This window comes from Phascolarctos cinereus, unplaced genomic scaffold, assembly GCF_003287225.1.
Source record: "Phascolarctos cinereus isolate Bilbo 61053 unplaced genomic scaffold, phaCin_HiC Scaffold_9;HRSCAF=440, whole genome shotgun sequence".
NCBI lineage: Eukaryota > Metazoa > Chordata > Mammalia > Diprotodontia > Phascolarctidae > Phascolarctos > Phascolarctos cinereus.
Genome location: NW_027556402.1, coordinates 217,732,625 through 217,760,616, shown reverse-complemented (window position 1 = coordinate 217,760,616; position 27,992 = coordinate 217,732,625). Strand labels below are relative to the sequence as shown.

Below are 27,992 nucleotides of genomic sequence, written 5' to 3'. Positions count from 1 at the left end.
TCCTCACGATGGCAAGTAGCAACAGGGTGACTGAGCCTGATGGAGGCAAGAGTTCTGGAGTCTTCCTGGCTGTATTTAGGTGAACAGTGCTCCTCCGGGATAAGAAAAGCAAAGGGGTCCGGGAGGGGGGGAGGGAGGTTCAGAGGAGCGATATGGCTACTGAGTGACCTGCACGGGTCAGTGATTCCCTGAGATGACTCTTCTGACACCTTAGGCTTAAAACGTCAGAGTAGAGAAAGTCCGCTCAGAAGAGCTTCAGTGCTTGTGCTCTGCTGGAGTTTCAGCTGCTTCCTGCTGCTCAGCCTCCCGGCTGCCCTCGTTTTAAAGGGCCTAGCTCCAGGGCCCGCCCACCTGTTGGGCAAGGATGCAACCTGGCAGTAGCTGATTGGAGCTAAGTGAATGTGAGTAAAGGTGGCTGGGAGGCTCCACCCCTCTTCCCCTGAAGGGCTAATGCCCCGCCCACTAATTGAACAGCAAAGTCACCAACGGTCAACAAACCCCACAAAACAAGAGAACAAAGTAATGGCCAAATAAAAATGTGAGCCAGGTTCAGTCCAGCTGCACATTTTGTCTTGAGTCCCTGGTGTCCCAAGCAGGTGTCTGCTCCTTGGAGGCATCTTTTTTTGGGGTAGTCCATAAAATATCACGTCCTCAGAGTCACCCCATCAGCAGGTTGTCTTCCCTGGCTCCAAGTGACTTGTAGAGACTCCTTTGATGTGCCAGCTGAAAGCTTTGGCAAAATAGATCTCAACGCAAGGTTTGAATCCTGCTTAAGCTAGTCGGAAACTTATAATCTAGCCAATGCTCACATTCTTTAGGAGTTAGCCAAGGGCTTAGATTCTTAAGATCCAATCAGCCCGCATTAGCCATAGAAATACTTTGATTCCTTAAGAGTCTTGCCAATATGGCAGATTCCTTAAATCTCACCCACCCCTGATAGATGTTGGAATAAACCTTGTCTTTGGCTGAAAGAAGGCTTGGGTTGAAGTAGTTGGGGCAGGCCCCAAGTGTTGTGATATTGGTGTCCCAGTACCCTTAAACCTCTTAAGCTCAACATTTTGGTGGCTTGTAAAGGGAAGCTGCCTAACCCCAAGCTCTTCCTCAGCCAAGACTGGAAGGTATGTGAGCCTCTTGTCCCTCTCTTACTTGCCCTGCATTTGGGGTTGCTCTCCAAGCACCTAGGAAGGCTTGGAGGTGCTTTTTGGGCAGACAGCTATGAGGCTGTCTGCACTTATGCTGCCAGCTCTCAGGCTCTTGGTTCAGGGGTTCAGTTCGAGGCCATGGATTTGTGTGTGCCTTCGGCAGCCTAGAGCACAAGGATGGACGCCCTATCTGGAAGCATATGCCCAATTTTGTCAATTTTCTGGGCTCTAGGCAATAGGGAAAACTGCAGGTGCTTTTTGGTTCCATGAGGCTTACTTACCCCTTTCCTCTACACCCTTGAATCCTTTTTGGTGGAGGCTACAGGGCAATGTTAGGACAGCTAAAAACCTCTTAGCAGATTCTAGAAGGTTTGTGACTGATCATTAATTAAGGAGTTCTGAAGCTTACAAGCTTGGTCATGCCATTCTCCCACTGCCCTCCCTTGCTTCAAGAGGATATCCTTTTCTCCCAGGAGAAGAGAATTTTACCCTTCCCCCCCCTCACCTTGGAATCCCCCCTCCCCCATTTGGCGAAAGTAAGGAGTGGGGAGAGGCAGCAACTACAGCGTGGGCCCCACTGCCAATGACCTTGGGCCCTGGGGCAACCTTTGCCTGGAAGCACCACCCAAGTTCAGCACATACTGCTCATCCCCCACCCCCACCTCAACCCTCAGCAGAGGGGGGGAGAGAGGGAAGGGGGATGGGCCAGGGTAAAGAAACTAGCTAGCCTACAACCTGAGTAAGCAGCTCTTTTAAAGTTGTAGTTTTAGCATGTTAATGATGAGATGCCAGTTCTCTGGATAAAGCAATTTGGAAATGCATTTAACAAAACTGAAGTTGCCTAACTGCTAATGGCTTTGTTTCAAGTTTCCAATCGGTAAACTTTTTGTATTAGTTACGTCAAGTGACTTTTCATAATTTGGTTACAGCTAAAGCAATTTGGCTATTGTTGGTTATCGTTTTAATGTGTAAACTTAACAAAAAGCTTATTGGGGCTATGGCTTGTCGAGAATTTTCAAGTACATGGAAATCATCTCTAACAATTGGCTTTTTATGCCAGGACAAATTTAAATTTGAGATGTAAATCCAGGAAAAGTTTTTCCTAAGCTGTGATGAATGAAACCTGCTGTTTGAGATAGAAGGTGAAGGGACCATACGTGATTTTATTTTGAGTTGTTTGATGGATCATAATAATCTATCAACAATCAATAATCCACCATCTCTGATAGAAATGCCACAAGGTACTCAGAGAATGTGATACAGGTGGGAAGTCTACATCGGGAAAAACTGAGAAGACCATTTTAGCCTCAGTCTAAGATGGGATCCTCCTGGCTCAGTTTCCCCCATTATATTCCTTTGAAAAGGAATGTTAGCCACCTGGCTATTCCTGAGTCTGGCTATGAGGTGGATTTGATACTGCATGGTTGGAAAATGGAATTATCTGGATCCAAAGGGAGCTGAGGATATTTTATCCCATCACATTTGGGCCCCCTAGATCTTGTCCCTGCTTTATCCTTTAATAACAAATTTCTGTCCTCAGAACAAGTGGTCAGTAAAAGGTCAGTGCAAGTGTGTGAGATCTTGCTGTTTTGACCTGAATGGGTAGTCATTCAATACCTCCAAACAACTGAAATTAAATCAGAAACATCTTTTGTTTGGTTTCAGGAGGATAATTGAAGTGAAAGTCCTTCTCTGGCAAATTCATTCGTGTACCTATTGAACCCAGGTGTGGAAAACTTTTACCTGCTAAAGTGTTACTTAAACTTTGGAGAAAGTAACAAGATCAGATAACCCTGAACATCAAATGTGAATGATTTTAATGGGGCTCTTACACTTTTACTTCTCCCTATATCTGGGCCCTGCAGTCTTTTCTGTCAGATTTGTGTCTTTCTAGACTACAAGCCATTCATCTACAGTTGATAGCAAACAGTGGGTACCAGCCAATGTCCCCCCATCATCCTCTAGATGCAGCCTGTGCTCCCTTCTAGTCAATTTCCTCTTTGGGACCCCCTCAAGGGCAGGGATAGCTCTATGACCCTTGCCAGCAAGAAGCAGTTTCAGAAAGCCAAGACTTTTGCCCCTCACCCCAAGAGAATTTGGGTTCCATTTGTTTGAGGGGGGAGTGATGGGGATGGTATCTGAACCTCTAAAAGGAAAAGATCATGTCTTTGGCATCTGGACCCCCAAAAGGAAAATCCCTGGACTTTCCCAAATCCCTGGCATTTGCCTGAGGCTGCAGTCCGCTCAACTGGTCTTTCATTGTGGCTACACCCAATCTCCCAATTCTGTTCTGTTACCTCCGTATTGCACTTGGCCACTTCCCATCCTTAATCCTGGCTAGACTCCATTCTCCATTGGACACCTGGTCCAGGTCCCTGGAGGTCTGTTCACACCAGCTCACTGTCCACTCCCATCCATATCCTTCTTATACCCCTCCTCCAGTCACCCCAACCTACTTGGTCACTCCTAGATCCCTCCCTCAATCTTTCTGTATTTAAAGTCCATCTGACCTCCATTAACGTGCTCAGAGACTTATAATCTAGCCAATGCTCAGATTCTTTAGGAGTCTAGCCTAAGGCTCAGGTTCTTAAGATCTGGCCCACTTGCATTAGCCATACAAATGCTTAAATTCCTTAAGAGCCTGGCCAATGTGGCAGATTCTTTAAATTTCACCTACCCCTGATTGTGTTTGACTAAACCTTGTCTTTGGCTGGCCAACAAAAAAAAAATACTATTTAGGCTATAAATACCCTATGCTGTTTACATCTTTATCTAAACTCCATACCTGACATAAACATTTTTAACAATGGGCTAAAGGGTTACTGATACATTTTTAGATGTAACACCTTCAAATACAAACTAAATATTTAAAAGAAAAAAACCCATAGAAGGTAGAAGTCTTAATTAAGCCTTTCCAAGTAACATAGGTATTCACTTAGAACTCCAACTGTAAATGCCACTTAATTTAAATGCATTCCAATTCAATTCAGTTATTCAATGTCCTCCTTGGGAGGAGCAGAGGCTGCTAAGCTTCTCATCCTCCCCCCCAAAAAACCCCCAAAAAACCAAAACACAAAACCTCCATAGGGCACAGAACACTTTCTATTAGATGACGACCAATGATACATAAATGAATTTACCTAAAAGTTACCAAATTAACTTCCATTAAAACAAAATGCAATCAATTTCAAAACAGTGCATAGGTTGTTACAACAAAGCATCTTTGTACCTCCGGATAGGCTTTACAAACAGGGATTAACTCCACAGTAAATATTAAACTCAAATAAAATGGGCTTTTCCATGGATGTAACACAAAAGATTCCAGAAGTTACTCTCTAAGAAAACTCATTACATTAAGCTTCTTTTCTTCAAAACAAATCTGGAACTGTTTCTGATTTAGTTTTAGTAACGAATAAAATAAAGCTTGGTCCCATAAACTGTTGCCCACTTATGCCCAATTGTTAACATCATTTTGAATCCTTTAAGCGCCTTGATTTATACAGGATTACATACATAGGTGTGTGTGTGTGTGTGTGTGTGTGTGTGTGTGTGTGTGTGTGTGTGAATGTGTCTGTCTAGTGACAGGCAGCTGACTAGGCCAAATATTCATTTCATTAGTTGTTTAGGTTATGGAGTGACTACACATTCAGATTGAAAAACAGTAAGATCTTACAGACTTACATGTACTCATATCTTCTACTGAGCATCTGCTCTGATGACAGAAATGTGCTACAAAAAGGAAAAGGCAGGAAAATAATTATAACAGCATCCAACAGGTCTCTGATGACTCAAGACACATCAAGCAAAATACAGCCTCCTTTGCTCTTTTGGACTTCAGGTCAGAGTCACAGTTGACAACCAATCAAGCAGTAACAATTCCACCTCATAGCCAGACTCAGGAATAACCAGGTGGGAAACATTCCTAATGCAAAGGAAATCACACAATGGGGAAAACAAGCCAAAAGAGCTTATCTTAGGCTATGCCAAGGTCCTCCTTTCTGGCTTTCTCCCGGAGACAGACCTCCACCAGGAACAGTTCAGGATCACATGCTCTCTGAGTGGCTTGTGGCATTTCTCTGAAATGGTGGATTGCTGCCTTAATGAACCACCAGGCAACTTACACCTCACTCCAAAACTCCAAACAACATCAGTTCCAGTGCCAAGAGCTTTTACCTCTAATCACAAGCTCCCCTAACCACAGCTCAGAGTTAGATACAGTTCTTTTTCCCTGGGACAGAGGATGTACAGAGCATAGAGATGTTGGGCCAAATTTCTCTGACCCCCTTGATCTTGAAGTCCATTTCTACCCCATCCCCACCCAGCATACCTTGTCCTCTGTAGAAGAACCATGGGATCCACCCTTGGTCACTCCATGCATTCCTACCCTTCTGAATAAGGGTCACCCCCAATGGCTATGATTTTCTTTATCACAAGAAAGGATGTCATTCTTTGTGCTGCAAGAGTCTCTTAGTGGAAATGGTCTCTTCAAAGGCCCCCATCTCTCAGGACTGAAGTGTTTACAGTTGACCCCCAGGCACATGAAAGGAAATGAAACAGAGTCTGATCACTGATGAAATGCATTTATTGTATGAGAGAAAGACTTGTAGGGGAAAGGCCTACAAGGAATCAGGGAGTTAGAGAGAATTCTTATGCTGCTCAAAGGGGAGTAGGAAAGGAGTGAGCTAATACAGTTTCTAGAGGCTTTCACAGGGGAGTGGAGGTGTAGACAGAAGAAGCCAGGCAGTGGGATGTTAAGAAAGTCCTGAGTAAGGTCTGGAGGCCGCAGCTTCTGCTCGAGATTGCCCTTGAGCTGATCAAGGCTGGTTCTGTGGTTTCTGGCAGCTACAGGCATCTCCAAATCTGGCCAGAGTTCACTGACAAAATGACATACACACTGGGATATCAAGCAGCTCTGAACCTTGGAAATCCTTCTAACTGACTGGTTGCTTGTTGTACAACTCCCTTGTCCTGCTCTTTGGTGAAGAAGGCAAGTTCTAATGAATAGTATAGTCATTACAGAGCTCGTGTCCACACTTGCCAGGCCTCCCCCCCCGCCCGACCAACAAGATTTAACCATGTCTTTGAGGCTTACCAGAAGTTAGCAGGTATCCTCAAGAGACAAGGGACACACAAAAAAGTTCAGTGTCTCTAAGGCTAGGGGACAAGTGTAAGCAAGGGGAGTGGAGGATGGACAGATCAGCAAAGTCACCAAGAAACTCAGTCAACAAACACCACAAAGTAATAGGCAAAAGTAATACCATAATGGTCAAATAAAATAGTGAGCCAGGTTCAATTCAGCTGCACATTTTGTCTTGAGTCCCCAGTATCCCATGCAGTTGTCTGGTCCCTAGAGCCATCTTCTCATGTCCTCAGGCTCACCTCTTCAGCAGGTTGACTTCTCTGGCTCCAAGGATTGTGTAGAGACTCCTCAAAAGTGCCAGCTAAAAGCTTTTGCAAAACTGATCTCAATGCAAGATTTCAATACTGTTTAGGTTAGAAATATCCCAGGCTCTTTACATCTTTATATAAACTGTGTACCTGACATAAATATTGTTAGCAATGGGCTGAAGGGTTACTGATACATTGATATATATGAGACAGTCAAATGCAAACTCAATATTAAAACAAACAAACCAAAAAAAAAAAAAAACAGAAGGCAGAAGTCTCATGCCCTTAAAGTTACACAGGTATTCACTTGGTCTTGTTGTTTTCTAATTTTTTTTCTCAAGTGTTTACTATACTTTTACTCAAGTGTTTACTCAAGTTTTCACTGTTAATGACCCAGGAACTCTAACTTTAAATACTACTTAATTTAAATGCATTCCAATTCAATTCAATTACTCACTGTCTTTCTTAGGAGGAGCAGAGATGGTTAAGACTCTCATCTTTTTATGAGATGATGACTTATAATATGCACATGAATTTACCTAAAAGTTGCCAAGTTGACTTCCATGACTACAAAAGCCTCAGGATCTTGGTCCTTGGACAAAGAAAGAATCTGGAAAGGACCTGCCACTTGCTATCACTTCCATTCTCTTCTGGCTTCTGGTGGAAAAGGAAGGGATACACCAATGGCAGAGTCTTCCCCTCCAGGATCCCAAGGGTGTCACTTCCAGGGATGCTGCTGTGGGTGGAGCTGAAGGAGGAACCCATGATTTGATGAGGTTTATTTTCATCTTCTGCACTGGACACCAGACCTCTAGGACATTTCTTAAGCTGGTAGGAGCAGCACCTCACCAGCAGGTTAAACATGGCTAGTCCATGAAACATTCCTACAAGAAATGAAGCGATTGCAGCATCATTGTCCTCCTCCTCCCCTTGGGAGACAGCAACAGGCTCATAAGAGGTTCAGGCAAGCACTACTCTTGGAAGATTGTTAGTAAGGTGGGCCTCAGCAGATTCACAGGACTAAAAGTATTTTCAGTATCACTTAAAAAAGTTGTAGGATTCTTTTTAAAATTATTTATTTATTTTTAGTTTTCAGCATTCACTTCTATAAGAACTGTCTATAAGTTCTATAAGAACTTCTGTAAGAACCTATCTTTGTTATTTTATCTTAGTTTACTGACACAATGCTTTATTGTTATTTGTATTTCTTCTCTATCATCATTTTTTCAACTAATGTTCTAGAATAATGAAAGAAAAAAGTAAAAAGGTGAAGACTATTCAGAGTTAAGCATTCGTATTCTACGTAGTGTGAAAGTTTAAAGGTTATGATCAAGGATAAGAGAGTCTAGACTCCTTTGTTAGGGCAACAGTAAATAATTTATCATGGAATCTGGGCTTAACAGAGTTGAATATGGTCAGAAAGAAAATAATGGACTTGGTAATTTAAGGGGGATCAAGTGCCCAGAGGTTCCACTAAAAATCAAAAGTCGTTTTAGAGGTTAGGGGATGTGGAGTGGGAAAGGTGAAAGGAAAGTAATGTGTGCAAGCAAAATCTTTGTGCAAGCAAAATATGAGATAATCAAGAATATTGGAGGTCCAGGGTGTGGCTCTTTTTGTGAATAGCCAAAGAGGCCTGTTTTAAGATTTGTAATGGGGAGCAGAGCCAAGACGGTGGAATAAAAGCAGTGACTTGCTTGAGCTGTCCCCTAAACCCCTCCAAATACCTGTAAAAATGGCTCTAAACAAATTTTAGAGCAGCAAAACTCACAAAAAGACAGAATGAAACAAATTTCCAGCCCAAGACCACCAGGATGTTGATTGGAAAGGTCTGTTGCACCAGGCTGGGAGATGAGCACAGTTCAGCATGTCCTGCACAGGCAAAGATGGGGCCTCAGCAAACCTGGAGGAGGCCTCAAGGGACCTAATCAAGTGGAGCTGTGGTGGTTTCCAGATATCTCACCCACAAACGCCAAAGACAACTTAGAAGGTCGGTAGGAGAGGTCTGTGGGACATCAGTGAGAGAGGAGCTCTATCTGGCCCCGGTGACGGCACAGCCTCAGGGTGGCAGCTGCTTCTGGAACTCTTGGCCCAAAGACAGAGGGGGGAATCCAGCAGCTGATCAGAGGGGGATTGCAGGGATCTCTTTGCTGGTGCTGAAGCATGATTCTCTCACTTTGCCCATGCTTGGATATGAGTTGCAGTCCTGGGTGGTGGTCCTGGAGCAAGGAGGAGCACTGGAGTGGTGGAGCTTGTGGAAGCAGTGGAGAGGGAATCCTCCTCACATTTCCAAAGCAGAAAAGAATGCTTGTGGTCACTCATGGACAAGAGAGAATTAACACCTCGCTTTTAATCATACCACCTTGGAAGAACTGAAAATTTGTAGTTCCCTAGAATTATTTCTGAAAACAGCTGCACAAAACCACTGAAGCCTGGGACAGTACATTCTCCACACTGGAAGCAGATCCCTACCTTAACAAAGAGTGTAATAGTCAAATAATTGGCTGGCAACATGAGCAAAGAGCACAAAAAATTCAGACCATAGAATCTTACTTCGGTGACAAAGAAGATCAAAACATACAACCAGAAGAAGACAACAAAGTCAAAGTTCCTACATCCAAAGCCTCCAAGAAAAAATGAATTGGTCCCAGACCATGGAAGAGCTCAAAAAGGATTATGAAAAGCAAGTAAGAGAAGTAGAGGAAAAACTGGAAAGACAAATGAGAATGATGCAAGAAAATCATGAAAAACAAGTCAACAGCTTGCAAAAGGAGACCCCAAAAAATACTGAAAATAACACCTTAAAAAATAGACTAACACAAATGACCAAAAAAAAGGTCCAAAAATTCAATGAGGAGAAGAATGCCTTAAAAGGCAAAATTGGCCAAATGGAAAAACAAGTCCAAAAGCTCATTGAAGAAAATAATTCCTTAAAAATTAAGAATGGAAGTGAATAGAGCACCGGCCCTGGATTCAGGAGGACCTGAGTTCAAATCCGGCCTCAGACAAATAACACTTACTAGCTGTGTGACCCTGAGCAAGTCACTTAACCCCATTGCCTAGCCAAAAGAAAATAAAGTAAAATGAAATAAAATTAAGAATGGAGAAAAGGGAAGCTAATGATTTTATGAGAAAACATGAAACTATAAAGCAAAACCGTAAGAATGAAAAAATAGAAGACAATTTGAAATATCTCAATGGAAAAACAACAGACCTGGAAAATAGATTCAGGAGAGAGAATTTTTAAATGATTGGACTACCTGAAAGCCATGATCAAAAAAAGAGCCTAGACAGCATCTTTCAAGAAATTATCAAGGAAAACTGCCCTGATATTCTTGAACCAGAGAGTAAAATAGAAATGGAAAGAATCCACCAATCACCTCTTGAGAAAGATCCCCAAAAAGAAAGCTCTCAGAAATATTATAGCCAAATTCCAGAGTTCCCAGGTCAAGGAGAAAATATTGCAAGCAGCTAGAAAGAAACAATTCAAATATTGTGGAAACAGAATCAGGATAACACAAGATTTAGCAACTTCTACTTTAAGGGACTGGAGGGCTTGAAATATGATATTCCAAAGGTCAAGGGAACTAGGATTAAAAGCAAGAATCACCTACCCAGCAAAACTGAGTATATTTCTTCAAGGGGGAAAATGGATATTCAGTGAAATAGAGACTTTTAAGCATTCTTGCTGAAAAGACCAGCACTGAATAGAAAATCTGACTTTCAAATGCAAGACTCAAGAGAAGCATGTAAAGATAAACAGGAAAGAGAAATCATAAGGGACTTATCAATGTTGAACTGTTTACATTCCTACATGGAAAAATGATATTTGTAACTCATGAGACCTTTGTCAGTATTAGGGTAGTTGGGGGGCTGAACGTGAAGGGATGATATAAAAAAAATAAAATTAAGGGGTAAGAGAGGATTATACAAGGAGAATGAGAAAGAGAGAGGTAGAATGGGGTAAATTAACTCACATAAAAGAGGGAAGAAAAAGCTTTTACTGTGGAGATGGGGGAGGTGAGAGGGAATCAATGAATCTTACTCTCATTGGATTTGGCTTAAGGAGGGAATAACATATGCCCTCAGTTGGGTATGGAAAGCTATCTTACCCTACAGGAAAGTAGGGGGGAAGGGGATAAGAGAGTGGGAGGATGATAGAGGGGAGGGCAGATTAGGGGAGGTGGTAATCAGAAGCAAACACTTTTGAGGAGGGACAGAGTCAAAAGGCAGAATAGAATAAATGGGGGGCGGGATAGGATGAAGGGAAATATAGTTAGTTTTTCACAACATGGCTATTATGGAAATGTTTCGCATGACTACACATGTATAACCTGTATCTAGTTGCTTGCCTTCTCAATGAGGGTGGATAGGCAGGCAGGAATGGAGAGAATTTGGAACCCAAAGTTTTAAAAACAAATGTTAAAAATTGTTTTTACATGCAACTTGGAAATAAGATATACAGACAATGAGGTATAGAAATCTATTCTGCCCTACAGGAAAATAGAAGGGGGAGGGAATCAGAGAAGTGGGGGTGATAGAAGAGAGGGCAGATCAGGAGAAGGGGTATTCAGAATGCACATTGTCTTGGGGTAGGGGGAGAGGAGAGATGGAGAGAAAATTTGAAACTCAAGATCTTGTGGAAATGAATGTTGAAAACTAAAAATAAATTAATTTATTTTTTAAAAAGATTGATAATGATAGGTTGATGGAAAGGAAGAGCTGGTCATTGAGGAGGGAAGAGAATGAGAAAGTAGAGAACATTAGCAATTATTTGATGATAGGTTTAGGAATGGTTAATGTAGATTTCATGAAGAGAAGTAAAAAAATGTTGCTATTCAAGCATCTGTCTGGAAGTAATAATGGGGAGGTAGAAAAAGGTTAAAGATGAGGTTATAGTGTAAATTATGCAATGGCTTTGAGAAAGTGTGAATCTATTTTTTTCCCCCAGAGGAAATGTTTAGACTTATCTCCTAAATTTAATTCATAATTCAATTTCACAAATATCTACTGCTTGTGGAATAAGGTGCCGGGGAAGATATAAAACTTATTTAAGACATATTTCTTGCCCTTGTATAGCAAGTGTATAGCAAGAAATTGACACTTACATAGAAATTCTGGTATTAAAAAAAATTTTATGTACATTTGAGGCAATGATTGAGTAGTCATTGGCACCTGAAGGACCAAGGTTGCTATCATCTGAGGAGATTAAGGAAAATTTCTTGTGGGAGATAACTATTTAAGTTACACTTTAAAGGATGGGTGGAGGAGAGAAGACATTACAGGCATAGGCAAGGAATATGAGAATAGCAAGGAGTAGAAAATTGCTGGATATATTTGAAGGGAAGAGGGGAGTTCAATTTGACTTTTGTATATGATGCACAGAGAGGAGTAGTAAAGTGCAAATTAGAGGTAGCCACAAATTATGGAGGCTCTTCATTGTTTGGTAAAGGAGTTTTAATTTTACTTGATAGGCAATATGAAACAATTGAAGACTTTTAGCCTGGAGAAAAGCCCTAAGTTTTTGTGTTTGTTTTAATTCTTCAATGACCTATCTATTAAAAAGCGTTTTCTGAGATTCCATTGTTCTCATTGTTTGTTGATTATGAAAAAGAATTTGACTTTGGAGTGGTGAGAGCAAGGTCTGATAAGTGGACAGCTAGACCATTCCACTGGTACCTTCAGAGTGTTGGAAGAAAGAGAGGGGCATATTCCCTAGAACCTGCACTATTGACTTTACAATAAACCTTGTCTTTTGACTGGAAAAAATAAAAAGAGGAAGACTTTCAGCACTTTGGGTTGGTCTCTTGTGATGAATATTAGAGAAAGACTTGGACAAGAGTAACTAAAGATACGCAGCCATGGATAGATTGAGACCTGTATCATGGAGGGAATTTCTGCATCAATGAGATTGCAGATACATGAAGTAAAGTCAAGGATTTGTAATATTTGTGATCATCTTTCTTAGTGTGTGTTCAGGTCTGGGATTTCGTTGGGGTGAGTGAACTCCTATTGTGGAAACTCCTTCTTGCAGAGTAGCTAACCATCTATAACTTATAGTCTTAGAAAGTAGCAATGAGAATTTAAATGAGGGACCCATGATTTCATAGCCAGTACGTATCATAAGCAGGACTTGGGCCCACGTTTTCCTGATTCTAAAGTAGGCTGTCTACCTGCTTTAGCATGTTGCCTCTTTTATCTTTTCATAGAATCTATTTCTTATAAATGATTAGTAATTAACATTTCAATAACAGTAATGCATTTTAAAAACACATGTTGCATGGCGAATATATGTGTATGTATATGTGTACATCTATTTCAGAATTACAGACATAATTATCACATAGAATTATAGATTTAGAGCTGGATAGGACCTCAGAGGCCATCTATTCCAAGCCAGTTTTACAGATGAGGCAATGAGTTTGTGTGAATTGCCCAAGGTCACTCAGGTATTAAGTCGCAGAGCTGGGATTCAGAATTTTTGTACTATAAATTGCATCTTTAATGGTATTAAATAAAGGCATATTTGCAGAAGCAGCCCAAGTAGCCTTGGATTCAATTAGACCCAGATCAAAACATCTTATTGCAAACTGAGGCATATTCATTATTGAGACTGTTGGCATAATTCCTTTCGATTCATTTGAAACTTGTTTACCTAAAATTAGACTTTGGGCTTGGATTAGGAAGGCTTTTTGTAGCTTAGTATAATAGTTCCTTAGAGAGTACAGCAGTATTTGCTGATAGTAAACCAATACGTGCACCTTGAATTTTAACATTAGCTTGGAGATTTAACATCTATATTTTGGCTAGCAAGTGAGATGTACACTTTAGCATAAAACCCTATGGATTGATGAGTAAAACATAACAAAACAATAAACTTTGTCCCTTCTTTCATTCCATACCCCCCTAGAATTGAGACTGAGAGCATATCTAAGTCATGGATCAATGCTGCTCTCTAGGTAATGTATGTTAGAGACTATTGAGTCTTACCAGAAATAGCAAGGGAAGGGAACACTCATTAACAAGGGAACAACTCATTAATTCTTAACATTATATATTCAAACAATTGAGTACAAACACTGGAGCAATACTCTTTTGGGGGGAGATCCTGAAGCTACCTATCTCTTTGTAACACAACACAATTGAAAATTGAGATGTCGTTTCTGAAACCATTATCGCTTCCCTTATGGATAATTGGTAAGTAATATACTGATTTTGTAGCAAACCCTGCAGGCAAAAGGTGAGAGGAGTTTAACCAGTAAGTTTTAATTTGACATTTTTAAAGAGTGTGGAAATTTACTTGCTTTGCCAATTAGGAGTTTAAATAGTATCAAGGTAAAGTATGAGATACTGTGGGAATGGTGGTGATGGGATCCAGGGTGGCAAATTATTGTTTCATTTCCATAGGAAACTCTAAAAAGTGAATTAAAGAATGTCAAAGAGCTTTAAAATTGTACTTTTTTCACTTGCAAAGTTTTGTGGAGATTCTATTTGCAGAAAAAAATTATAAATATCAGATTTTTATTTTATATCCTTGATGTACATGATATTATCTGTCCTTCTCCCTTTAAACATTTGGAAAGACTGACTCATTTTTTATATTATCCATTGAGTTAAATGCTTCATATAATTAGGTTCACTTTACAGATCTACTGAATGTTTTTTTTTCTCCTAGATATTTTTGGTAGAATAGTAATTGGACTTTTGAATTTTTTCCTTTACCATGACTTAAAAAAGAGCAGTGTTTTATATTTAAAGATGAATCACTTGGGGAAGGCATGAAGACCTGACTTAAAATAATAGGTTACTAGTAAATATACAAAAGAAACTAAAATGGTGAGAAAATTAGAAGGAAAGATTATGAAAACAGTTGAAAAGTGAGTTTATAATGATATACCTGAGCTGAAAAAAAGAACAATAATTCATTTCATATTCATGTGATTTCAATTTATCAAAAGAATTCTGAGCATAGTAACTATAACCAGAGGAGGTTCTTAATGAATTTTTAAAAAATTAATAATTGTCACTTATATTATGATTTTAGGTTTGCAAAACAATTTACATAAATAATCACATTTGGTCATCACAACAATCCCATGAGGTAGACAGTTATTATTACTATTTTATATGTGAGGTCACTGACACTCCAAGAAATTCATTTACTTATCAAGGGCCATACAGCTAATAACTGTCTGAGAGATAGGTAATATGATGCCAGGTCTTCCTAACTCCAAGTCCAGCATTCTCCTTAGTATATAATTCTGCCTTTTCAATGAATAATGAGATGTATAATCAATGGAGTCAAATCTATCATTCATCAGGCAACCTTAAAAAAAAGGACATAGTAATAAATTGTGAAAATTTTGGAGACAGTTGAAGGGTTAGTACAGAATAGAAAACCTACCAATAGTGATAAATACAAGTGAGGAGGAAAAGCAGGCCATGTAAGATGTGACAAAGAGAAGAGGCTCCCATAGGTCAAAGGAGAGGTGTATTTTCAGAGCTCTTTGGAAATGGTAAAGAAAATGAGAACAAGGATTCTAAGTGCAGTCCCCCAAATCTGTTGCCTGGAAGAAAAATTGAAAGGTGGGGCGCTCACTGGGAATACTAAGCCCAATTGCTCAGACTGGGAACTTTTTCCTCATTTTGTCTTGTTTCCATATGTTTTCAGAGGAGAAAAGTCAAAGAATGAAATGGCTGGAGAAGATCAGAGCCCAACCTTTGAGTTCCTGCTCGAAGAGTTCCTGTTGAATGGAGAACAACAAGAGATTCTGTTTTTATTGTTCAATGCCATTATTCTTATGGGAGAATTGGGTCCAATATTCCAGCTAGGCCAGTATATTCCCTGTGTTCAGCACTGTTTCCTTAGCCCTAGCTTTTATGTGGATCTCTGCTATTTCTCTCAGATATTTTGTACTTTGGCACCTAGCTGGACAGCTGTTAACTTTGTCCATAGGTATTTCCCAAGTGCTTCCACTCCCACTGAACAGTTTCCCCAGATATCGATGATCTATGATCCTTATGTATCTGTCTGTTACCCTCTTTGGTACTATTCAGTGATTATGTCTAAGAGGGCCTGCAGTCACCTGATAATGGCCTTTTTTGCCCATGCTTTTCTCAGCCTTATGATATACACAGTTTCAACTTCTCAGTTATTTTTCTTTGACTCCAATATCCTCCATGTCTTGTCTTGCCCGGACCCACAGATACTCACCTTAGCCTCTTTAGACACTTGCCCTCAAGGAAATCAGCTGTTTGTTATTGGAACAGTGAGTTTAACAGCTCTTTCCTGACTGTCCTCATCTCCTTTGTTTGTATCCTGGCTGTCTTCTTCAGGATCCTGTCCTCCAAAAGGAGGTTCAAAGCCTTCTCTAGCTGTGTTTCTCCCCTCTCAGCTGCCTCTTTATTCTATGGGATTTCCTTCTTTGAGCAGGTAACACAGCTCAGTTCAACCTCTACTCTGAATTATGATCAAATTGAATGAGTATTGTGTTAATGTTGAATGTCTTGATGCTCAGTCTGGGTCCCTGTAAGGTAGGGGTTCTTAATTGGTCCATGCAACTGTTTTTTTTAAAAAATATATTTTGATATAATTTGTTTCCTTTGTAACTCTATGTATTTTATTTGCTGAATTTTAAAACATTTTTCTGAGAAAGGGTCCACAGGTTTCACCAGACTACCAAAGGGCTCAATGATAAGAATCTCAGATCTAAGGGGGAAGATGTCATGAAGATATGGAATTAACAACATACTTTGTATGTAATAAAATTAATTGTGAGAGCAACATCTGTTCTATAAGTTCTGTAAGTAATTAAGATTGAATTCTAATGACGTCCATTGTGCTGGGAAATTTTGAGATTGTATTTCATTCTTGACACATAGAAGGTTCCCAATAATTAATTACATGTCGATTAATTGGTTGTGTTTGAATGGTCAAAAAATTAATGTAGCAAAACATATGAAAACTGTTAGAACAAAGGCAACACAGACAATAGAATAATATTAAGAGTTGGCATTCATGTAGCAATCTATGGTTACAAAGTGGATTGCATATATAATGTCATTTGGCTCTCATAATAACCCTGTGAAGTAGTTAGGTCAAGTATTATTATCCACACTTTAAACATTGAGGCTCAAAGAAGTTAAAGAACTTACTCCAGCTAGCATACTTAAACCCAGGCTTTGATGACTCCAGACCCAGTGGTAGCCCATTTAGCCTTCCAACAAATGGTCCTCCTATGTCTGGAAGACACTCTCCTCTCCTCCTCCAAAAATCCAGAGCTTCTTTTAAAGCGTGGCCCAGTTCCACTAACACAAAACCTTCCATTTTCTTTCAGTTATCAGTGGTCTCTCCCTCTTGAAGTTACTCTGTATTGCTATGCATAGATTTTGTATTTATTTATTTGTGTGCATGTTGTGTCTCCCCAGTAGAGTGCAAGCTCATCAAAGGCGGGAACCATTTTACTTTTGTCTTTGTAATTCCAGTGCCCAGGACAGTGTCTGGCACTTACTACACTTAATAAACACTTATTGAATTGAGTTATTGAATTAAGAATAAAACTGTGACCATGTTTTTCATTACTTACACAAACAAGCTTTCTCTAAGTGATTTTCTTTCACTGGCTTAAACTCTATGGGAACTGTTGGTAATTATAACTGAGAGGTTATGGTTGTTTTCACTGATTATGATATACACATTATATTCACTAAGGTTTTAGGGGAAAGCATGTAATGACCATCACAAATTGTTTTCTAAGTCTTCCATACTGGCTTTCCTTGGAAAAGAGAAAACTGAAGTAAAATCATAGGCTCCCTTATTGTTCTATGATTCAATATTAAGCAGTTTCTTTGGGGAAATACCATCACACTTCCATCCTAGTGCATTGCACAAACCTGCCAGCTGATAATCTGAGTGTCTCCCAAACTACTCTTCCCAAATCTAAAACTCCACATCTCAGAATTAACAGCTATGATTAGAGACACTTGAGCTACAAAATCCAGAATATTTCCATGTGACTCAATTTCTCTGAATGCTGTATCACAAACAGTTACCCTTGGCCAAATGCTTCCAGGGGAACTATCCTGGAATGAATAGGTACAGATGGAACACAGAGGACCTGTAGGGAAAATGACAATATCGCAAATTCTTTGGTGTGTGTGGGATCCCTGATTTGGTACAGATCCTAGCCTCTCTCTGACTTGATGGCTTTTCTTCAAGGACTGCTATGACTGAATCTCCTCAAGGTTGCAGGGCCATCCTTGTTATTAACCCCTCTGAAGTCAGTGGTCCTCCAGTGACAAACATCCAATGCATCACTGAACTTATACTCAAAAGCATAAGGATAGTACATACGTCCAGAAAATAATTGAGGCAATGTGGTCCACTAGAAAGTACCCTTCATTTGGAGAAACAATACTCTGATTTAAGATCTGATTCTGAAATGTACTGGTTGTAGATCTTGGCCAAGTCATTTCCGCCCTGTGAGGCTCTCAGTTCACTTGTTTGCAAAATGAGGAAACCAGAAAAATGATATCTAAGGTCCCTTCTTGTTCTAAGTCCTTTGAATCAAGAAAATTAGTTGGGGGGGGGTGTCTCAAATTTCTGCACAGCATGATAAGGATCACATAAACTGACAGGAAATTTGCCATAATGTTATAGGATCCTAGGCGTGAACCAGAAAGGAACATAAAGGCCATCCAGTCTAATTTTCTCACTTTATAGATAAGGAAGCTGATGTCTAGGGAAGTTAAATGATCTCATCCCAAGTCACAAAGGAAGGAGTATAAAAGGCTGGATTTGAACTGGTGCCTCTGATTCCACAGCCAAGGCTCTGCCTTTTCAATATTTTCTTACCCTACCTTGATATCTTCGAAATGTTGATCTGAAATTTAATTCCACATTGACTGATCTATACCTGGGCTCATGATTGATTCTTATGAGTTTATCCTTCTACAGGATTAAGTGCATCTAGTGCTAATCATAAATATATCCCCCATGCCACAATGACAGAACAAATTCCATTGATTCATGCTTTCTGGCTCTGTTCTTTGGCTCTGTTAGAACAAAAATATCATCAATAATCCTGGCCTGCACATTTTAAAAAATTCTCTTTCATGGACCTTTTTAGTGGGAGATAAGAAATAATTATGAGACAATAGGCCATGACTTTTTCATAAAGAACATCAGTGCCTGAATCTAGTAGTAGTAGTGGTGGTGGTGGTGGTAGTAGTAGTAGTAGTAGTAGTAGTAGCAGCAGTAGCAGTAGTAGTAGTATTTAGTAGTAGTAGTAGTAGTAGTAGTTGCAGTAGTTGTAGTAAATAATAGCAAACATGTAGTAACACTTTAACATTTGCAAAGTACTTTACAAACATTTTCACACAGTTGCTGACCTTCTTTGAACCAAAATCTACTTTACAAATGATTAAAACTGTTGTTTAAAAGTACCCTTAAAAATATCTCTTCCAAATTTCACCATACTTAGCACCTTACTCTCTTTTCATAAAACCCATTCTTTTCTAATTTAGTCAGACTGTTGGCTGAGATCTGAACACTGGGCCTGAAATTCCACAAGACCATTTTTTTTGGCCTCCAATTTCATCTTTATTCACTGCTAGGAATTTGATCTCATTGATCACCCAGACAAAGAACAATCTCTGTGAGCTTTACATTCCCTTTTTGTCAGACAACTTGCAGAAGCTGGGGCTATATACTGTGCAGTGTGCAAAGCCTCATAGGGCTTGCTGTACATATTCCTGCCCTCTGTCATGAATGGTGGATAATTGATATAAATAGCACACACACACACACACACATACACACACACACAATCTCACAGCAAACCCATATTTTATTACCATATGACAAAGGCTTGACAATGAAAATTTGATGCTCTTTAGATAAACCCAGGTCCATGAATTCGGCTTCAGCATTATTGTGTTTTTAACCTGAAAAAATGACAAGGGAGAGTTTATTCATTTGACCCCTTTGTCAAAGTTTATTTTAAATAGCTCAAGTCTTGGCATCTTCAATAATTAGAGTTGCAGTCATTTGTTCCTCAGGTAGTAAGCGGTGCTAAAACACAGCATTTACATATTCATGTTGTTATTGTTCAGTCGTACCAGTTGTGTCTGACTCTCTGGGACCCCATTTGGGCTTTTCTTGGTAATGATACTGAAATGGTTTGCCATTTCCTTCTCCAGATGATTTTACGGATGAGGAACTGAGGCAAGCAGGGGTAAGTGACTTGCTCAGGATCACACAGCTTGTAAGTGTCTGAAGCCAGATTTGAACTCAAAAGATGTGTCTTCCTGACTTCAGGCCCAGCACTCTATCCACTATGGCGCCACCTAGCTGTGCTTGCAAATTATGGGCTCTATCAATAAGGAAATCATTTCTACATTTAATTTTCTAAGTCAAATGCTTCCAGGATACCAAATAATTCTTTTCTACCTCCATAATCAACCAATAAGTCAATCAACCAGCAAGAATTAATTAAGCACCTACTGTATACCAGGCAGTATGATAGATCCTAGGAATATAAAGATAAAAATGAGAGAGATCCTACCTAGTAATGTTTGAGGTAAGATTCAAAGTCAGGTCTTCCTCTCTCCAATTCCAGTACTCTATCCACTGTACTGTGTGTTGTACTGGGGACCATCATACATTTTTTTTTTTGGTGAGGCAATTAGGGTTAAGTGACTTGCCCAGGATCACACAGCTAGTAAGTGTCACATGTCTGAGACTGGGTTTGAACTCACATCCTCCTGACTCCAAGGCCAGAGCTCTATCTACTGCGACACCTAGGTGCCCCAAATTTTTTTTTAGGCAATTGGAGTTAAGCGACTTGCCCAGGGTCACACAGCTAGTAAGTGTTTGGTCTGAGGTCAGATTTAACCTCAGGTTCTCCTGACTTCAGGACCGCTGCCCCCATCATACTTTGAATTGTTCTTTAGTATGTGTTATAGCCAGGCTTTATTAGCTCCCCTTTAATGTGAAATTCTTTAGAGATTCTCATTCTTATATCTTCCTCCTTTTCCTCTTCCTTTTTTTCTCCTTTTCCTTCCTTGATTTTTGTCTCTCTGTCCCTGACTGTCTCTCTCCCCATCCCTCTCCCAACTCCTACCCTACCTCAAACCTGAGGGGGGAAGGCCTGTGAAGTGTCTGGAGCACTGTGGCTGTGGTTAGCTTTGCAGTATGAATTTGCTCTGTTTACTCCTCTTTGATTTGATATTTTTTTAAACATACACATGGGAAAAAGTCCTTTTATTTAATGTTTGGATTATCTATTAGTAATAGGTAGATTCACAAAAACTACCTGTCTTTAGCTATACTTAAAATGCTAGCAGAAGTTTATCATTTTGGGGGGCATCTAAGGAATATCTTTGTTCTAACTTTGTGCCCCAAGTCAGGGATGGAGGAATCTCAGCTTTTAGTCTACATTGGATTTTTGTGGTCCTCAGTACAAATTCTTTTTCAATTTGTGCTAAAGTATACAACTAAGGATGCATGTTTTGATATATTTATAAATATAGGCTTATGGTTGAACAAAAATGACTTTTTTCTTGGATTTTATAAAAGCTAGTTTCTCTTTTTTTCTCATATAAAATGTCATACAAGTTACTAAGTTTTAGAGCCAGAACTCAAATTTCTAATTGGATTGTCTAGACCCATTGTTGAAATGGACCTCATGCCGTTGAAGAGCTCTTGTAGGAATCAACATCTTCCCGTGTAACTTATGTGGCAGATGCTCACTTGGGAGATGAATTGAGGCTGGAATCCGTGATGCTACAGCTAAGAAAGGAGGTCTTATTTCATACAAGCAAATGCAATATATATTTACTTCTCTGACTTTTTTCTATGATTTTGGTAAATGTCAAGGAATGCAACATTTTTCAAAAATTGCTTCTGAAATCCAAAATATTCATTTTGGGGAAAATAAAATTATTTTTAAAATCCTGTGTACATAATTTCCATTGCCCACAGTACTCTTCAACCTGATAAAGACTCCTTAGAGCAGGGATCTCCGTCTCTTTTGGCCCCTTAACTCCTTGGCTTTTCAGTAAACTGCCCTGTACCCTCTTTGAAAGAAAATCAATTCCAGCCTTTACCATGCATATGCAGAAAAGAAATCAAACATTTTTCTTCTAGGTGTATACCAAACATTTTGCAACTTCATTGATTGGAAATTAGTCCAGAGCATCTGAAATGTTTTAATATATTAATATAGGTATTTATCAAATAGTTTCCAGACCTCCTTGACAAGTTTCTCCTATACCCTGAAAACAGATGTACCCTTGGTTGGGAACTCCTGCCCATGGCTTTGCACCTTGTTATGGAAAAGCAAGTTTCTTGACCTCTGCCTCTATTCCCTTTCAAATGCACTATTCTGGAAGGACTGGGCATCTGCCCTCAAGTTCCTCCGGGCTCATAGTTCTTTTCCTCAGGGGCCTGAACTAGTAACATTATTCCAAGGTCTTTCTGACTCAGGTCCCAAGGCCGTACATGAATGATGCTAGGACGCAGGTGCGAAAGTATTACTGGCTTTCTTCCGCTAGTTGGAGATGATCCAGAGATTTCAATTCCTCGGGGTCTTTTAAACCAAATATAAAGTGCCCCCAACAAACTCTTAATAAACTGTTCCCTTGGTAGAGAGAAAGCTCTGGAATAACAAACTCATTATACTTTTGCCATTACAAATACTCGAGGGCTTGCTTCGGTGTAAGGGACAAATAAAGCTTTCCATTCAGAGATGAAGGAGCCAATTAGTTTTGTTGGAATTACACCAAGTGGATGTGCTAAATGCAGTCTGGGAAGCCTGTCTAACTTTCTTCCTATAGGTAGTTGGTGAGTTGTATTCACTCTTATGGCACTTGTAACTTGTTGCAGGTAGAGAAAATCATAGGTCAGGAAAGAGAGGCACTTGGGGTCCCTGTTTACTAATAGTAGCTGGACTACCTGACCCTGGTGCTACTATTTAGGACAAGTTTTGCTTCTCTTACAACTAGAAGAGAGTAAGGGGATTATAAAGTTGTTAGTGGACTTTTTGACGAGATTCACTTATAGGATCATAAGGCTTTCTAGAGCTGGATGGGTTCTTAGAGGTTACTTCATTGTAAGAATGAGAAAGTATAGTGGTTTGCTCAAAGTTATCAAGGTAATGAGCAGACTAACTGGGATTGCAGCCCTGACCATCTGATTCTACACAGTTTGTAAACTGTAAAGCCCTACATAAATGTAAACTATTATTTTTGTATTTTAGCATTATTATTATTGTGATTATTATTAGTGTTCCCATTTCAGAGGAAACACTGGTAGAATGGGAAAAAAATAATAGGCTTGGAGTCAGAAGGCCAGAATTTTGAGTCTTGGCTATGACACTTAGCAACTTGCGTGAACTTCAGCAAGTTATTACAGTTCTCAGAACCTTGGATTCCTTATCCATAAAATGGGAATGTTAATACTTGTACTACCTAACTTGAAGAGTTGTTGTGAGGGGAGTACATGGTAAACTGAAAAGTTCTTTATACAGGTTAACCATTATTGTTCCATGAAAAGGTAAAATCTATCCTTCCCTTTGGAGAAAGCACAAGGAGAAAAGATCTTATGACTTTCCTCTCTGCCATGCTGATTTGTGGGAATTAGACATGGTATTTTAGTTTGACTACCTAAATAAAGCTTAGAGAGTAATCATCAAATGGGGTTGAATGGAATTCATGAATAAGATGAATATATTAATGAAGGAAGAGATCAATAAGTGTTGGCAAATACACTAAAATTGGAATGCTCAACACTATTTGTTAGCCAGTCCTTGCCTAACAGTGTGAGAGTGGCTTTATAATTAGGCAACATGGTACCTTTGTGGTTTTACTTCTTGGAAGTAATGTTTGAACAAAAGATCAAAATCATGAAATGAAAGAATAAAGAATATTGTCCTAGATTCAGATCTGGAAAGGACCTCGGAGGCCATCCAAGTAAAGCCACTCATTTTAAAGAGGAAGAAGATAAGGTCCAGAGATGAGAAGTGACTTGGTCAAAGTCATATAGGTCAAAAATTACAAGGAGCATTATTTGAACCCAGCTCCTCTCACTCCAAAATCAGTTATCTTGCCACTGAAGAAATGAAATGACTGAAAGAACGAATTGTAAATAGCAGCAAATGCCTCTGTACACATTAGCAATGAGCACCATTGGATTCAATTAAACAAAAATGAATACTTAGTATGTTCTGGGCATTTTAAAATGTTGATTTTCAAAAATGTACAAAAATTACAGCCTATGTTTTTATAGTTCTTTATAATTTATAAAACACTGTACACAATTTATCTTATTTGAGTCTTATGGGAATTCTCTGAGGTAGTACTATCATTACCCTCATTTTTTTTTTTTTTGCAGATGAGGAAGCTGAGTTTTAGAGAAGTGGTTGTATCAGTCCATGTTCTCTAAGGCAGAAGACTGCTAATTGAACAAAAAGTGATCATTCAAAAGTGATCCTTGCAATTCTCTTGGAATCCATAGTTATGTCTAGTTCTGAGAAAGCAATAGTTTGGTGTTAATATACTCCACCAAGGCAGACTGTGAAGAAAGGTACCTATTACTGAACTTTGGCAGATATTTTCCAGAAAAGAAGAATTGGTTGGAAATTCTTCCATGTTTTGTGTGGGAGAAATGTTTCATATTAGATACAATAAAATAGTTAACATAATCATCATTATCATAGTTAAATTACAAAGCATTTTCCTCCCAACAGCCTTGTGAAGTAGGTCATGCTAATATTTTTTTTCCATTTTTCAGAGAAGTAAACTGAGCCTCAGAGAAGTTGATTAACTCAGGATCACACAGATAGTAAGTGGAAGAAGGAACTCAATAAATATTGGTCAATTGGTTGCTTGATTGAAAAAATAATTTTTAAAATGGATATGATAATTTTATAAAATTTCACACACTTCTCATGTATATTGTTAGCCAAAAACAAACATTTGGAATTTGGTCAAATTCCCCCAACTCCAATTTTTGTAAAATATGTTTTTAATGTTAGTGCTAAGGAACAGAGAAAATACACACATTCTAGACTTAGATATAATTCTGGGATAAATATACTATGCAGCAGTATACCTATGAGAAGAGGGAAATGATTTGCTCTATATTATCTAAGAAACAGTAGAATATGAAAAGGGTTCTGATTTTTTTCTGAGAGACCTAGATGTTTTTGTCTTTCTTTGTGTCCCCAGCACTTGGCATGGCACCTGGCACATGGTAAGTGCTTATGAAAACTTATTGATTCATATGTGATGAGGAGCTCCCTGTACGGAACCTCCTATACTAACATGAAATGCAAAACATGTACGACTTAGTAGAACAATCCAAGGAAGTTGTCTGAGGTGTGGACATTGCTTCAGTCAAACTGAGACCTGCTAAAGACCTTAACTTTAAAAGGCCAACGTCTTCTACCACATCTGGGCCATCTTCAGTCATCCTAATATGCATCTGGTCACTGGACCCAGATGGCTTCAGAGAAAAAAGTGAGGCAGGCAACTTTGCACAATCCTCCCTCACTTAAATCCAATTCACTCACATATCAAGGCATCACCTCCATGTTGTCATGGTCCTCTTCCAGAATGAAGGACAAACAACAACAACAACCACAACCTGAGTTGTAGAGAGGTGAAATTATTTCCCCAGGGTCACACAATTTAAGTAATCAGTAAAGGTAAATTTGAAGCTTAATCTTCCTGATTTTAAATGCTGCATTCTATCTACCATGACAAGCTATTTCAGTTTCTTGGATTTTAGTAGTATAGAATAAACTATATTCACTGAGGAAAAATAGTTGTATATCATTATAAAGAATTAAATCCTTCATCTCAAGCCTCCAAACATCTCATGGTTTTTAGAAAAGCTATTAGTATAAGAAAAAAATAAGAAAACAAAATCAGGCTCCATTAACCATAAAAAAAGACATGCCCAAAGAGTAGGTGACTGAAGTTACTTAGAAAGGTATTTGCTATTTCTTATTGTACAATGCCTACAGATTTTTCTCCATTTCCTATGGCCCAGAACCTTTGCCACTGTATGCTTAGAAATGCTCAAGATGCTTTCTGTGCCTATTCTGAGTGAAGATTATAAATGAAGCCTCTTTCTAGTAGTAAAATTATAGGAATAAATATCTAGCAAAGACAAAATTTCTCTTCCCCAGAAAAATTTAAATTCAATTCAATAGATATTTTGCAACCACCTACCTGTGGTGGATGTACAAAACAAAAGGTTTTGTACTGCGTTCTGGAGCTATAAATTTTTTTTAAATGATATTGTGTTTTGTTCTCAAGGAGCTTATAGTCCAGTAAGACTAATGGGGGATGAGATATGCATAAATAAATATAATTGAAGTTAAAAATATAATGAAGTCCATAAGAGAGGCAGCAGCAACATTGACCTTGAAGAAAGAAGGCATAAGTTCAAACTCCTAGCAATAAGACTCACTAGCTATGCAACTTTGGGCAAATTACTTGACCTTCCTGTGTCTCAGTTTTTTCATCTGAAGAACAGGGATAATATTTATATTACCTACCTCACAGTGTTTTGAGGAAAGCACTTTGTAAACCTTAATTACCCAACTAAATATGAGTTGTTATTATTAAGATAAACACAGGAAATATAGTATAAGCTAAACAGAATGGCTTGAGAGATCGAGGGATCAGAGAGGACTTTAAAGAAGAAATGGTCCCTGAGCCAGGTTCCTGGACAAATAACAGGTTTTCACAAGGCAGAGATAAGGAGGGAGTCTAAAGGAATGGGTTGCATGTATATACAGACATAGGAGAGGACAGGATTATATTGATTGATGGTAAGTAATCTAATTTAGTACAAAAAGGGTAGTATGGAGTATTGGAGACAGATCATGAAGGGCCTTTGCTACCTAGCTACAGCATCTGTGTTTTCTTCAATTAGCAGTGGAGACTTAGTGAAAATTTTTGATCAGTAGAGTGATGTGATCTGATCTCTGACCTATGTATTAAGAAGATTTCTTTGGCAAGCGTATGATAAGAATATTAAAGGAATAGAAACAAATTAACTTTTCTGAAGTATAGATAGATAGATAGATAGGTAGATAGATAGATAGATAGATAGATAGATAGATAGATAAATAGATAGATAGAGAAGTAGGCAATGTATGGTATAGTGGATAGAGATTCAGTCCTGATTCCAAGAAGACCTGGGTTTAAGTCCTGCATTTGACACATCCAGGCTATATGACCCTGTCCATTAGACAGTTCTCTGACTATAAATTTCAGAGAAGGTATAGACCTGAATTTAAAGGAGTTTCTAATCCAGAAGCACCCTCTACCACTCCCTATATTTGAAGAATGGTATAGAATAATCCATAGGATTATAGAGGGTCTTTTAATCCTTAGCTTTTGCCACTGATGGAGAATAGAAAAGTAAAATCACTCTTTAACACCTTTTGCTATCTGGTAGAATATATTTAAAGGCAAATTCCTTCTTTTTTGGCAACAGAGAAAAGTTCCAGAAAAAATGGCCCAAGGAATCATACCACTGTGACAGAATTTGTCCTCATGGGATTCACGGATCGTCCGGAGCTTCAGGTTCCCCTCTTTGTAGTGTTCCTAGCAATTTACCTCTTCACTCTCATTGGAAACCTTGGAATGATTCTCCTAATCACGCTTGATTCATGCCTTCATGTTCCCATGTATTATTTTCTTAGCCACCTTGCCTTCATTGATCTCTGTTACTCATCTTCGATTGGGCCCAAGATGCTACAAAACTTAGTTGCAAAGAAGAAAACCATTTCCTTCTCAGGTTGCTTCGCACAGCTGTACTTCTCAAGTGCTTTTGCCACAACAGAGTGTTTCCTCTTGGCCACAATGGCCTATGATCGTTATATGGCTATTTGTAACCCTCTGATTTACACAGCCATCATGACCAAAAGGGTCTGCAGTGAGTTGGTGATTGGGGTGTATACCTATGGTTTCCTGAACTCAGTAATACAAACCATCCTGACTTTCCAGTTATCCTTTTGTGATTCCAACATTATCCATCACTTCTACTGTGCTGACCCACCACTCCTGGCACTGTCTTGTTCAGACACTCACTCTAAGGAGAAACAGCTCTTGATTTTCTCTGCTTTGAATCTCACTAGTTCCCTTCTGGCTGTTCTTGTGTCCTATATTTACATTCTAGTTTCCATCCTGAAGATCCATCCCTCTGAGAGTAAGTGCAAAGCCTTCTCCACCTGTGCCTCCCACCTGATGGTAGTCATCATCTTCTACGGGACTCTCTTCTTCATGTATCTCCAGCAGCCAAAAGCAGGAAATTCCTGGAAATACAACAAAGTGGTCTCTGTATTTTATAGCCTTGTCATTCCCATGCTAAACCCACTGATCTACAGCCTCCGGAACACAGAAGTGAAGGATACTCTGAAAAAAATCCTAGAGGGAAAAAGGTCATAA

General features: G+C 39.1%; 1 protein-coding gene across 1 annotated transcript; it reads left to right on the top strand.

Annotated features, from left to right (window-relative positions):
* The first annotated feature begins 8 nt into the window (after positions 1–8).
* On the top strand, positions 9–27,992 carry LOC110218928 (olfactory receptor 8U9-like). Its single transcript, XM_078148870.1, has 2 exons — positions 9–45; positions 27,040–27,992. The coding sequence occupies exons 1-2, from the start codon at positions 9–11 to the stop codon at positions 27,990–27,992; spliced, it is 990 nt and encodes a 329-aa protein (XP_078004996.1).